At 44.5% G+C, this 13,458-nt stretch overlaps 1 protein-coding gene across 4 annotated transcripts in view; it reads left to right on the forward strand.

The window, feature by feature from the left end:
* The window catches only part of LOC106606466 (zinc finger protein 205), a 322,856-nt gene that overhangs the window by 239,583 nt on the left and 69,815 nt on the right, over positions 1-13,458 (forward strand). Inside the window, exons 4-6 of one of the 4 annotated variants that reach the window (XM_014209242.2) lie at positions 1,200-1,355; positions 1,717-1,828; positions 3,637-6,131. The exons of 2 other annotated variants lie outside the window; for them this stretch is intronic. In XM_014209242.2, coding sequence (XP_014064717.2) covers positions 1,200-1,355; positions 1,717-1,828; positions 3,637-4,595 — 1,227 coding nt within the window. In that variant the 3' untranslated portion in view covers positions 4,596-6,131. Of the gene's footprint in view, positions 1-1,199; positions 1,356-1,716; positions 1,829-3,636; positions 6,132-13,458 lie in introns of those variants that run through there. One more of the 4 variants, XM_045723118.1, reaches the window with a different exon arrangement.

A 13,458-nucleotide genomic window follows, 5' to 3' on the forward strand; every position in this document is an offset into this window, starting at 1 on the left:
CCTACACATACCCAAACACTAACAAACACCTACTGTACACCTCAAAATAGTTTAGTCAGGTTTGTCTGATGACTTTTGACTTATCATAGCTGACTTATTTACCCACAACATCATATTTACACTGAGTGCACAAAGAATTAGGAACACCTTCCTAATAATGAGTTTAACCCCCTTTGCCCTTAAGAACAAATCAAATCAATTTTTATTGGTCACATACATATGGTTAGCAGATGTTATTGCGAATGTAGCGAAATGCTTGTGTTTCTAGTTCTGACAGTGCAGTAATATCTAACAGGTAATATAACAAATCCCCAACAATTACATAATACACACAAATCTAAGTAAAGTGATGGAAAAACCTCAATTTGTAGGGGCATGGACTCCACAAGGCATCTACAAGCATTCCACAGGGATGCTGGCCCATGTTGACTCCAATGCTTCCCACAGCTGTGTCAAGTTGGCTGGATGTCCTTTGGGTGGTGGACCATTCTGTTGAGCGTGAAAAACCCAGCAGCATTGCGGTTCTTGACACACTCAAACTGGTGTGCCTGGCACCTAGTACCATACCCCTTTCAAAGGCACTTACATCTTTTGTCTTGCCCATTCACCCTCTGATTGGCACACATACACAATCCATGTCTCAATTATCTCAAGGCTTGAAAATAATTTCTTTAACCGGTCTCCTCCGCTACACTGATTGAAGTGGATTTAACAAGTGACATCAAGAAGGGATCATAGCTTTCACCTGGTCAGTCTATGTCATGGAAAGAGCAGGTGTTCCTAATGTATTGTACACTCAGTTTATGTCCACCTTGATGGTTTTAACAACAACAAAGCAACAGTAAACATGTCAAGACAGGAGATCTGCTTGTTCAAAGTTTGGAATTTCAGTTGATTGCTATAGCGCCCTCTTGGGCCAATCAGTGTCATTTTGTAAATGCCAGGGCCCGGTTTCCAAAATGGTGCTAGTGATGAACTTAGCCTTAAGATGCTTTTGGGAAACTGGGCCCAGATCTCTATGGCAAGAAGTGTCTCTGATTTCATCGTGGGGGACAATTAAGTCATTCTGTAACTACAGTATAGGACTCAAACTTGGTGGGGATGGGTAAACACTCCATGTTGAAAGTGTGTTTATTATCTGTGTGTATGTACCTGAGGGAGTGTATGTCTGTGTAATCTGTATCACCTTTCTCTTCCAGGAGGAGGGTCCAGGGGTGCTTTTGGTGAAGGATGAGGGGTGTGAGGAGGGTCTGGGGAACCTTGAGGGGACCATGATCATGGAGGACAACCAGACTACACCTGAACCCACAGAGGAACCAGCTGAGCAGCACAGGACCACATACAGTCTCACTGAGGTGAGCCCACTGTGAACTACTGTCTGAATGGTATTAGGTCAGGACCCGTATCCACAAAGTGTCTCACAGCTGATCATAGATCATAATGAATGAGACTATGTAGGTGGGGAGCTGATCCTTGATCAGTATTTCTACTCTGAGACTCTTTGTGGATACGGGCCCAGGTCTTGATTCATTTTGTATGAATTGTGGGACCATGCCTTTGAATTATCAAGCCATTAGAGTGTCAAGTAATCAATTCAACAAACACATTTGCATAGTACTCATAGAAATCCCTCATTGCCCAATCAGAAGATGCTTCATAGCAGGGTGCTCATATCAGATTTCTTGATATAATATCTTCTCACTGTATCTCTTATAGTCAGTAGACATGGAGGATGGGAAGCCTGATCTGCTGCTGGTGAAAGAGGAGACAATAGAAGACGGACCAGAGAGCATTGATTTGCTGAGTGGACTAAAGATGGGGGAGCAAGGTAAGGGAGAAATACACTGCTCAAAAAAATAAAGGGAACACTAAAATAACACATCCTAGATCTGAATGAATGAAATAATCTTATTAAATACTTTTTTCTTTACATAGTTGAATGTGCTGACAACAAAATCACACAAAAATAATCAATGGAAATCCAATTTATCAACCCATGGAGGTCTGGATTTGGAGTCACACTCAAAATTAAAGTGGAAAACCACACTACAGGCTGATCCAACTTTGATGTAATGTCCTTAAAACAAGTCGAAATGAGGCTCAGTAGTGTGTGTGGCCTCCACGTGCCTGTATGACCTCCCTACAACGCCTGGGCATGCTCCTGATGAGGTGGCGGATGGTCTCCTGAGGGATCTCCTCCCAGACCTGGACTAAAGCATCCGCCAACTCCTGGACAGTCTGTGGTGCAACGTGGCGTTGGTGGATGGAGCAAGACATGATGTCCCAGATGTGCTCAATTGGATTCAGGTCTGGGGAACGGGCGGGCCAGTCCATAGCATCAATGCCTTCCTCTTGCAGGAACTGCTGACACACTCCAGCCACATGAGGTCTAGCATTGTCTTGCATTAGGAGGAACCCAGGGCCAACTGCACCAGCATATGGTCTCACAAGGGGTCTGAGGATCTCATCTCGGTACCTAATGGCAGTCAGGCTACCTCTGGCGAGCACATGGAGGGCTGTGCGGCCCCCCAAAGAAATGCCACCCCACACCATGACTGACCCACCGCCAAACCGGTCATGCTGGAGGAAGTTGCAGGCAGCAGAACGTTCTCCACGGCGTCTCCAGACTCTGTCACATGTGCTCAGTGTGAACCTGCTTTCATCTGTGAAGAGCACAGGGCGCCAGTGGCCAATTTGCCAATCTTGGTGTTTTCTGGCAAATGCCAAACGTCCTGCACGGTGTTGGGGTGTAAGCACAACCCCCATCTGTGGACGTCGGGCCCTCATACCACCCTCATGGAGTCTGTTTCTGACCGTTTGAGCAGACACATGCACATTTGTGGCCTGCTGGAGGTCATTTTGCAGGGCTCTGGCAGTGCTCCTCCTGCTCCTCCTTGCACAAAGGCGGAGGTAGCGGTCCTGCTGCTGGGTTGTTGCCCTCCTACGGCCTCCTCCACGTCTCCTGATGTACTGGCCTGTCTCCTGGTAGCGCCTCCATGCTCTGGACACTACGCTGACAGACACAGCAAACCTTCTTGCCACAGCTCACATTGATGTGCCATCCTGGATGAGCTGCACTACCTGAGCCACTTGTGTGGGTTGTAGACTCCGTCTCATGCTACCACTAGAGTGAAAGCACCGCCAGCATTCAAAAGTGACCAAAACATCAGCCAGGAAGCATAGGAACTGAGAAGTGGTCTGTGGTCACCACCTGCAGAACCACTCCTTTATTGGGGGTGTCTTGCTAATTGCCTATAATTTCCATCTGTTGTCTATTCCATTTGCACAACAGCATGTGACATTTTTTGTCAATCAGTGTTGCTTCCTAAGTGGACAGTTTGATTTGACAGAAGTGTGATTGACTTGGTGTTACATTGTGTTGTTTAAGTGTTCCCTTTATTTTTTTGAGCAGTGTACATATAGCCTACATACAGTAATAGATCTTCAATGAGAATACCGCCTGGCTATTATTTTTTTCTTCATTTTCTTCATTCATCAAATTAAATAAATTCAACTTGTTTACATACAAAAACACACATAATGTATAAACTTGACCAGATAATTCATTTAAAAAAAGTCCATATGTAGAGTTCTCTGCCATGTTTGTAAAGTCTATTTTCTAACCTCTTCCTGCAGGTGGTTGGCTGGAGGATAACAGAGGAGACTGGGTAGCCATCTTGGATTCCCCCTACCAGGAAGGTGCAGCCAAGGGGCCTGGGGACAACATCACTGAGCAGGCGAGGACCAGAGGCGACATAGTGGAAGTCAGTGAATGGGACAGCGTCCTCAACTCTGGGCAGGGGAACAACGCTGTTAGCCACAACCACAACCAGAAACAGACAGTCGGACACAAAACAACGTCCGAACTTAGTGTCCATGACAACAGACTGGCTGAGGCCAGGGCGAGGCGTAGATTTGGAGGTGCCCCTATTCGGCTGGCGAGAACAGACACAGACTCGGCTAGCGATGCGCCGTCCTGCTCCTATCGTTGTGATTCAGAGAGACTGATGGCGCTTCAGGTTGACCCCCTAACAGGTGCTACCTTCAGCCTGCCTTCTATAGGATCTATCAACTGGAACATGGACCCTGCGACAACACAGACACTCCCTGGCCTTCGTCCTCCTCACACTCTCCTAATGTTAAACCAGACCTCAGACAATGCCAGTGCCTCAACACCAAATGGCTACACAAGCCCATTGACAAATGAGAGTAATAGAGATGGAATCAGTAAAGGTGGCAGTGCCAAGGAGAAGCGCTTCCCGTGTTCGTTCTGTGGGAAAGCCTTCAGTTTCCCCAAACAGGTGGAGATCCACCAGAGGATGCACACGGGGGAGAAACCGTTCGGCTGCCAACTGTGCCGGGCCAGTTTCTCCGACTCGTCCAACCTGAAGAGGCACCAGAGGGTCCACACAGGGGAGAAACCCCACAGCTGCCCCCAGTGTGAGAAGAGGTTCTCCCGCCAGGACCAGCTGAAGATGCACCTGAAGGTCCACACGGGAGAGAGGCCGTTCGCCTGTACGCACTGTGGGAAGAGGTTCTCAGAGAGGAGCTACCTCAGAATACACCAGCAGAAAATGCACATGGCCCATGTATAGAGTATAGTGACATGTAATGTAGTATTAGTAAGTTTGTTAATTCTGTTGGTGTTGGATGTAGAAGGAGCTGGATGAGGTGAACTGAGGAAAGAATTAGTAGATGATATGGTTGGTGTGAAGGTGTCTGTAAAAATGCTTCACTGATGAAAAGGGACAACCTTGTCCTGTTGTTTGAATTTTGGTGTTTTATAATTAGTAAATGTTTACTTGTCATGAAGCTGTGTGTAATATAATGTTTAAACCTTTTCCGAAGTATTCTAAAATGAATTTGATCAAAGTGAGGGTACCAGATTTACAGAAAAGGTCAAGTGTTACCATACAAAAACCCTTGATTTCAATGTTCATCAAATCAAACTCTTTTTAATTACTCATTTTAAAGCAGTCTTTTTAATTACATTTTTTTAATCATCGCTTTGTCTAATAATTCACTGTGTGTTTTTTAATAGAATGCCAAAATATATTTTTTTATAATTTATTTCCCTGAGACTCCACTGAAATGCTCAGTCTGATCGTGTGGACGTTAGGAATCAAATTTGAATATGAAATGATATATTTACATACACAGCCCTGATTGTCTGATAGGAGGGGTCTAGATAACTTCCACAAGTGTGTAGGCTACTTTGTCTTGTCATCAAAACAAAAGTAATCTTAATATCATTGTTGTACGTTTTCCAATAGGTCACCAAAAGATGCAGGACCAGAACAGAGTTTTTGCGTGGTGGACCATCCTGGTCTATACCCTGTCTGCCGTGTACTGTAGATATGTGGTAGTCGTGGAGTAGGGGCCTGAGGGCACACAGTGTGTTCTGAAATCTGTGAATGTGTTGTAAAGTTTTTATTGGATAAACTGCCTTAATTTTGATGAACCCCAGGCAGCAGCTAATGGGGATCCATAATAAATAAAACAATTCATTGCCGAATGCAATGATTATCTACAGGGCAGACTATATGGTATAATCTTCAGTATCATCAATAAAGCATAGAATCAATCAGATCAAGCGTTAACTGGCGATACCGGATGTTTTTGTGGTGTCGGAGGTGGAACTGCGCTGCAGCTGTCAAATCGGTGAGCAGATGCTCTTGTGATTATGGTCACGAAGCCACACCCGCCCCCTCGCGTTAGTTCAAAACAAGGAAGTGTAGGCTATGTAGAAATGATTACATTCAAATTGAAAAATCATTCAACTAAATAATGAGGATCTCTATCATCCTAATCGAGGTGTAGATTACATTTTACATTCCAGTGTTCAAACTTGTAAACAAGGCTGCATGTTATTTCTGTTAATGCGACTCCGTGCAGCCAATGGCAATGTCCACTTTAGTTATAATGCTAGGAGCCCCTTGTGGATTTGACAGATCTAACACAGTTCCACCTCAGACACCACCAAAACAACCGCTATGTGAATGTTGACAACATTTTATGAAATAGACTTTGTGATGATACTGGAGATGATAACTGATTTATATTTTTTGAATGAATACACATTTTGGAATGTTTTGCTGTTGAAAGTAAATAAAGATCCAGATTGCAATGAAGGATTGTTGTCATTCTTCATAAATGATCCTTTCAGTTATTGACATAACATAATAAACAGAGCGTAAACACGGTTATAATGAAAGTCTAAATCATGGCATGTAATTGTCTTTTCATGTTATGTGCTCAAGCCAGACGGATTACCAGGACGTGTACTCAAAAGCATGTGCGGACCGACTGGCAAGTGTCTTCACTGACATTTCCAATCTCTCCCTGACTGACTGTAATACCTACATGTTTCAAACAGACCACCATTGTCCCTGGGCCCAAGAAAGCGAAGGTAACCTGCCTAAATGATTACCGCCCCGTAGCACTCACGTCGGTGAGCCATGAAGTGCTTTGAAAGGCTGGTCATGACTCACAACACCATCATGCCGGAGACCCGAGACCCACTCCAATTTGCATACCGCCCCAACAGATCCACAGATGACTCAATCGCACTCCACACTACCCTTTCCCACCTGGACAAAAGGAATACATATGTGAGAATGCTGTTCATTGACTACAGCTCAGCGTTCAACACCATAGTGCCCACGAAGCTCATCACTAAGCTAAGGACCCTGGGACTAAACACCTCCCTCTGCAACTGGATCTTGGACTTCCTGACAGGCCGCCCCTAGGTGGTAAGGATAGGCAACAACACATCTGTCATGCTAATCCTCAACACTGAGGTCCCTCGGGGGTGCGTGCTTAGTCCCCTCCTGTACTCCCTGTTCACCCACGACTGCGTAGCCAAGCACGACTCCAACACCATCACTAAGTTTGCTGATGACACAACACTGGTAGGCCTGATTACCGACAACGATGAGACAGCCTATAGGGAGGAGGTCAGAGGCCTGGAAGTGTGGTGCCAGGACAACAACCTCTCCCTCAATGTGAGCAAGACAAAGGAGCTGATCGTGGACTATAGGAAAAGGAAGGCCGGACAGGCCCCCATTAACATCGACGGGGCTGTAGTAGAGTGGGTCGAGGGTTTCAAGTTCTTTGATGTCCACATCACCAACGAACTATCATGGTCCAAACACACCAAGACAGTTGTGAAGAGGGCACGACAACACCTTTTCCCCCTCAGGAAACTGAAAAGATTTGGCATGGGTCCCCAGATCTTCAAAAAGTTATACAGCTGCACCATTGAGAGCATCCTGACCGGTTGCATCACCGCCTGGTCTGGCAACTGCTCGGCATCTGACCGTAAGGCACTACAGAGGGTAGTGAGTACGGCCCAGTACATCACTGGGGCCAAGCTTCCTGACATCCAGGACCTATATTCTAAGTGGTGTCAGAGGAAGGCCCAAAAAATGGTCAAAGACTCCAGTCACCCAAGTCATAGACCGTTCTCTCTGCTACCGCACGGCAAGCGGTACCTGAGCGTCAAGTCTAGGACCAAAAGGCTCATTAACAGCTTCTACCCACAAGCCATAATTCTGCTGGACAATTAATCCACCCAGACTATTTACATTGACTCCCCCCCCCCCCCCACACACAATTTTTTGTGTTACCTTTTGATTGTATTTCTTTATTTTCACTAATAAATAAATAAATAGTTTATTTAGTAAATATTTTCTTAACTCAATTTCTTGAACTGCATTGTTGATTAAGGGCTTGTAAGTAAGCATTTCACGGCAAGGTCTACACCTGTTGTATTTGGCGCCTGTGACAAATACAATTTGGTTTGATTTGATTTGAAGCCTGTAATGTGTTCTTGTGAGAGGTAAACAGATTATAGTGAAAGTAACAGGGTGTTAGCTAAACATAATCAGATAGGAGGTATAGAGCAGCAACAGAGGAGTCATCGATGGTATAAAGTACAAAAAGGTAGTGGTATTATTTACATTGTTATCACCAGCTTTCTCCAACATTGACATTACTATACACAACTATAATCTCATCCTGTGACAGGAAAGGTGGAAGAGTTAGTATGTCACACTTATTGCACACACATAATTACATTTAGCTTCTCAACAAGAACTTGCTTGGCTTTAAGAGCTTTGCACACCTGGATTGTACAATATTTGTCCATAATTCTTTTTTTATTATTCAAGCTCAAGTTTGTTGTCATTGATCCTTTTTAAGTCTTGCCATAGATTTTCAAGCCGATTTAAGTTAAAACTGTAACTAGGCCACTCAGGAACATTCAATGTCATCTTGGTAAGCAACTCCAGTGTATATGTGGCCTTGTGATTTAGGTAGTTGTCCTGCTGAAAGGTGAATTCCCAATGTCTGTTGGAAAGCAGACCAAACCATGTTTTCCTCTAGGATTTTGCCTGTGCCTAGCTCTATTACCTTTATTTTTATCCAAAAAAAAACTCCCTAGTCCTTGCCGATGACAAGTATACCCATAACATGATGCAGCCACTACCATGCTTGAAAATATGAAGAGTGGTAATCTGTGATGTATTATGTTGGATTTGCCCCAAACATTATGTTTTGTATTCAGGCCAAAAAGTTATTTTCTTTGCCACATTTCTTGCAGTATTACTTTAGTGCCTTATTAATTAATTACTTATTACTCATTATCAAGTGAAAATACCTACAAACAAAAGATGAGCTTCTACTTTAGTAAACCTTTTTGCAATATGTAAAAAGACATTACATTTCTCACAAAATAAGAAGGATTTTATTGTTAGATTAATAATTAATTATTAGATTAAACAAATATATAGGCCTACTCACATAATACTCTTGGGTAACAGATACTGTGAGATTGTCACGTCCTGACCAGTAAGGGGTCATTTTGTTATGATAGTTTGGTCAGGGCGTGGCAGGGGCTGTTTGTTTTGTGTGTTTTGGGGTTTTTGGGTTGATCTATGTTATTCTATTTCTATGTTTAAATATCTACTTTTTCTGTTTCTATGTTGGCATTGTTTGGGGTTGGTCTCTAATTGGAGGCAGCTGACTCTCATTGCCTCTGATTAGAGACCATATTTATGTAGGGGTTTTCTCATTGTGTTTTGTGGGTGGTTATTTTCTGTTAAGTTCATGTTAACCTGACAGAACTGCTGGCTGTCGTTTTCTTGTTTTGTTTATAGTGTGTCAGTATAATAAATACAAATATGAGCACTCAACACGCTGCGCCTTGGTCTCTTCACAATGACGCCTGTTACAGAACCACCCACCACAAGAAGACCAAGCAGCGTGGTATGGGGGAACAGAGGGTGATGGACTCCTGGATTTGGGAGATGATCCTGGATGGGGCAAGACCCTGGACAACGCTTGGGGAGTATCGCCGTCCGCAGTGGGAGATCGAGGCAGCTAAAGCGGAACGGCGATACTGGGAGGAACAGGCAGGTCATCTACGGGAGCCTGAGAGGCAGCCCCAGAATTTTTTTTGGGGGGGGCACACGGGAAGTTGGGGTAAGTCAGGCAATAGACCTGAGCCAACTCCTCGTGCTTATTATGGGGAGCATTTGGCGTGGAGAGCACCGTGCTATGCGGAATTGCGCACGGTCTCGCCCATCCGCACGCACAATCTGGTGCAGTCGATACCAGCCCCCCGCAAGTGCCGTGCTAGAGTGGGCATCCAGCCAGGAAGGAGTATGCCTGCTCAGCACATCTGGCCACCAGTGCGTCTCCTAGGCCCAGGCTACCCTGCGCCTGCTCTACGCATGGCAGCCATCAGTCCTCAGCACAGCCCAGTCCGCCCTGTGCCAGCACTCCGCCCGTGCCGGGCTACTTTAACAACTCAGCCAGGAGGGGTTGTGCAGGCCGTGCGCTCCAGACCTCCAGTGTGTCTTCAAGACCCGGTCTATCCTGTGCCTGCTCCCAGAGCCAGGCCTCCTGCATGTCTCCCCAGCCTGGTGAGTCCTGTGCCTGCGCCTAGAGCCAGGCCTCCTGCATGTCTCCCCAGCCTGGTGAGTCCTGTGCCTGCGCCCAGAGCCAGGCCAACTGAAAGTCCCGCCAGTCCGGAGCCGCCAGAGCCGCCCGCCAGTCCGGAGCCGCCAGAGCCACCCGCCTGTCTGGAGCCGCCAGAGCCGCCCGCCTGTCCGGAACCGCCAGAGCCGCCAGAGCCGCCCGCCTGTCCGCCGCCGCCAGAGCCTCCCGCATGTCCGGTGCCGCCAGAGCCACCCGCCAGTCCGGCAACGCCAGAGCCGCCCGCTAGTCCGGCGCCGCCAGAGTCGCCCTCCAGTCCGGAGCTCCCGGCGAGGGTCCCCAGTCCGGGGTCGGCGGCGAGGGACCCCGCTCTAGAGGCGCCACCAAAGTGGGGTGAGCCAGTGGTGGAGTGGGGTCTGCATCCCGCTCCTGAGCCACCTCCGTAGGGGGGAGGATTGGGAAGGGGGGGTGTAGCACAAGAACCGTCGTTGACGGTGGCCACCCTCCCTTCCCTCCCTTTAGGTTTGTGGCTGTTTTTGTGTTTTTTTTTGTTTGAGGTGCATTTCAGTGTCTGCACCTTTGGGGGGGGGGGAAGAGTACTGTCACGTCCTGACCAGTAAGGGGTCATTTTGTTATGATAGTTTGGTCAGAGCGTGGCAGGGGGTGTTTTTTTTGGGGGGGGGGTTGATCTATGTTATTCTATTTCTATGTTTAAATATCTAGTTTTTCTGTTTCTATGTTGGCACTGTTTGGGGTTGGCCTCTAATTGGAGGCAGCTGACTCTCATTGCCTCTGATTAGAGGCCATATTTATGTAGGGGTTTTCTCATTGTGTTTTGTGGGTGGTTATTTTCTGTTAAGTTCATGTTAACCTGACAGAACTGCTGGCTGTCGTTTTCTTGTTTTGTTTATAGTGTGTCAGTATAATAAATACAAATATGAGCACTCAACACGCTGCGCCTTGGTCTACCTTTAACGACGGCCGTTACAGAGATAAAGGTTCAGGGAAGACTATCGAGCCCAGGTAACGTTAGCTAGCAGCGATCATAGCATATTTGCCAGCTTTAGTCAAGGTTAGAAAACTAGCTAGCTAACGTGCTAGCTAATCCCCAAAAACTCAAGAGATTGAACAGAAAGTCTAGATGTAGATGCTAACTAGCTAGCCTAGTTGGTAGGCCCAACAAAAACTCCAGGAAACGTTTTCTATCTAGTTAGCTACAGTTAGCTAGCTAACAGCACTAGGCTAGCTGGCGAGCAAATTCCAGCTAACTACCTATGCTAAATCGTCCAGCTGAATTCATGTATCCAAAAAAACTAAACAAATTGCATAGAAAACGTACTTTCTATCTCCTGTGTTGACATTTTTGATCTACCACACTTTTGTTTCTTTCGCAGCAATTTTTCAGGTCTGGATTTTGCACACTTACCTTCTTTTCGACCCCATTCTTTGCGCATTGTTACATGATGTCAGTGTCAACACATGTGGGCAAGTTCAATGTTGGCGTTATTTCAAGCGTGTTGTGCAGATGGGCAGATCTTGATATGATGCCTTATTCCTGGGTTTAAATAATTGCATCAATGCATCCCATCCAAAAGTGAGAATATTCTTCAACAGTGAAAACCTTGCAAGGTTGCATGATGGAATAAGAGTTTGTCTTATGACCATTTTAAGTGCATTTATAAACAATTATTCAACCAAGCTAAATAGGCTTAGAATTTTACAAGCACATATGACTCTCACAATTTTAACCATCACTTTTTATTAATGTGTCTAAAAATGTTTAATTGATGGTTAAAATAATGGACCCACTGTCAAAAGCACCATTAAATGATTTAACAATTTAAATATTTTTTTTCATGTGAACCATTTGTGAACCTGTTTTTGCCATTGGGCCTGGGCATCAGAGTTGTGGCAATGAGGTGGTCGGTTTTCAATTGGATAACACATGGATTTTGCAGCCTGGTGTATGGTGCATTAGGATGCTATCAGAAACGTTACATTTGTAACAACCATGGTAACAAGCATTCATTGTTACACCCCTGTAATTACAGACTGCAATTACCACCAGTTAAATGTTGTTATTACAGTGTAACTATAAAATATAACAATTAATTACAATACTTGTTACAGTGGAGTTACATATGTAATTACACTGTAATATGTAACTACACTGTAATAAGGACCCCTTAAACTAAGTGTTACCCATTTTTCTTCCACCTTGACATTAAAGTATTTTGTGTAGATCGTTGACAAAAAATTACAATTAAATCCATTTTTATACCTTTTTGTAACAACAAAATGTGGAACAAGGGGTGTGAATACTTTCTGAATGAACTGTATATGTAGATATATTTTCTTTATGTATATATTTGATAAATACATTTTCCAAATATATTTACATATATTTTTATTTAATTTTAATATATTTGAATATATTATTTTTCCGTATGGGCTGACTCTACACACACGCACACACAATCACATACAATCATCATTTGAGGAATGAGGAATCATTGTGTAAGACAAATCAAAAAGGCTAAATCTGATTATTATGTAAACGCTCATTTGGATTGTAATGGGAACCTGGCTAAATTCTGGAAAACTGTCAAATCCCTGAAAGATTCTACTTCCTTCTCTCTGCCAGAACAAAATAATTCAGACACTGGCCTCATTATGGGAAAAAAATTCCATCATTGATGCATTTAATCACCATTTTATTTTAGTGGGCTATCTCTTGAAAATAACTTTGAAGCCTATTCACAATGATATTGGACTGGATGCTGATAGGCGATACTTGCTGAATGATCAGAAAAATGACAGTCAAAGCTTTTCTTTTAGGCTATTTACAGTAAGTCCTGGATGCTTTGGAAGCAATAGACAACAATAAATCCACAGAGGCTGACCAATTGGATCCTGGTCTGCATAAGTGTGCAGCGCCCATCATTGTTGGCTCAATAACCCACATGTTTTATTTAACACTGTTATCAGGAAATATTCAAATAGTATAGAAATCAGCTCTTGTGCTGCCACTCCATAAAGGTCGGGATAATAGTGATCTTAATAATTATCACCTCATTTCAAGCTTCCTTGTCTAGCTGTTAGGTGACCTAAACTGGGATATTCTTAACATACCGGCCATCCTACAATCTAAGATAGATGCCCTCAATCTCACACAAATTATCAAGGAACCTACCAGGTACAACCCTAAATCCGTAAACATGGGCACCCTCATAGATTATCCTGACCAACCTGCCCTCTAAATACATCTATGCTGTCTTCAACCAGGATCTCAGCAATCACTGCCTCATTGCCTGCGTCCGTAATGGGTCCGCGGTCAAACGGCCACCCCTCATCACTGTCAAACGCTCCCTAAAACACTTCAGCGACCAGACCTTTCCAATCGACCTGGCCCGGGTATCCTGGAAGGATATTGACCTCATTCCGTCAGTAAAGGATGCCTAGTTATTCTTTAAAAGTGCTTTCCTCACCATCTTAAATAAGCATGCCATTCAAAAAATG

Source organism: Salmo salar, chromosome ssa08 (assembly GCF_905237065.1).
Source record: "Salmo salar chromosome ssa08, Ssal_v3.1, whole genome shotgun sequence".
Classification (NCBI taxonomy): Eukaryota; Metazoa; Chordata; class Actinopteri; order Salmoniformes; family Salmonidae; genus Salmo; species Salmo salar.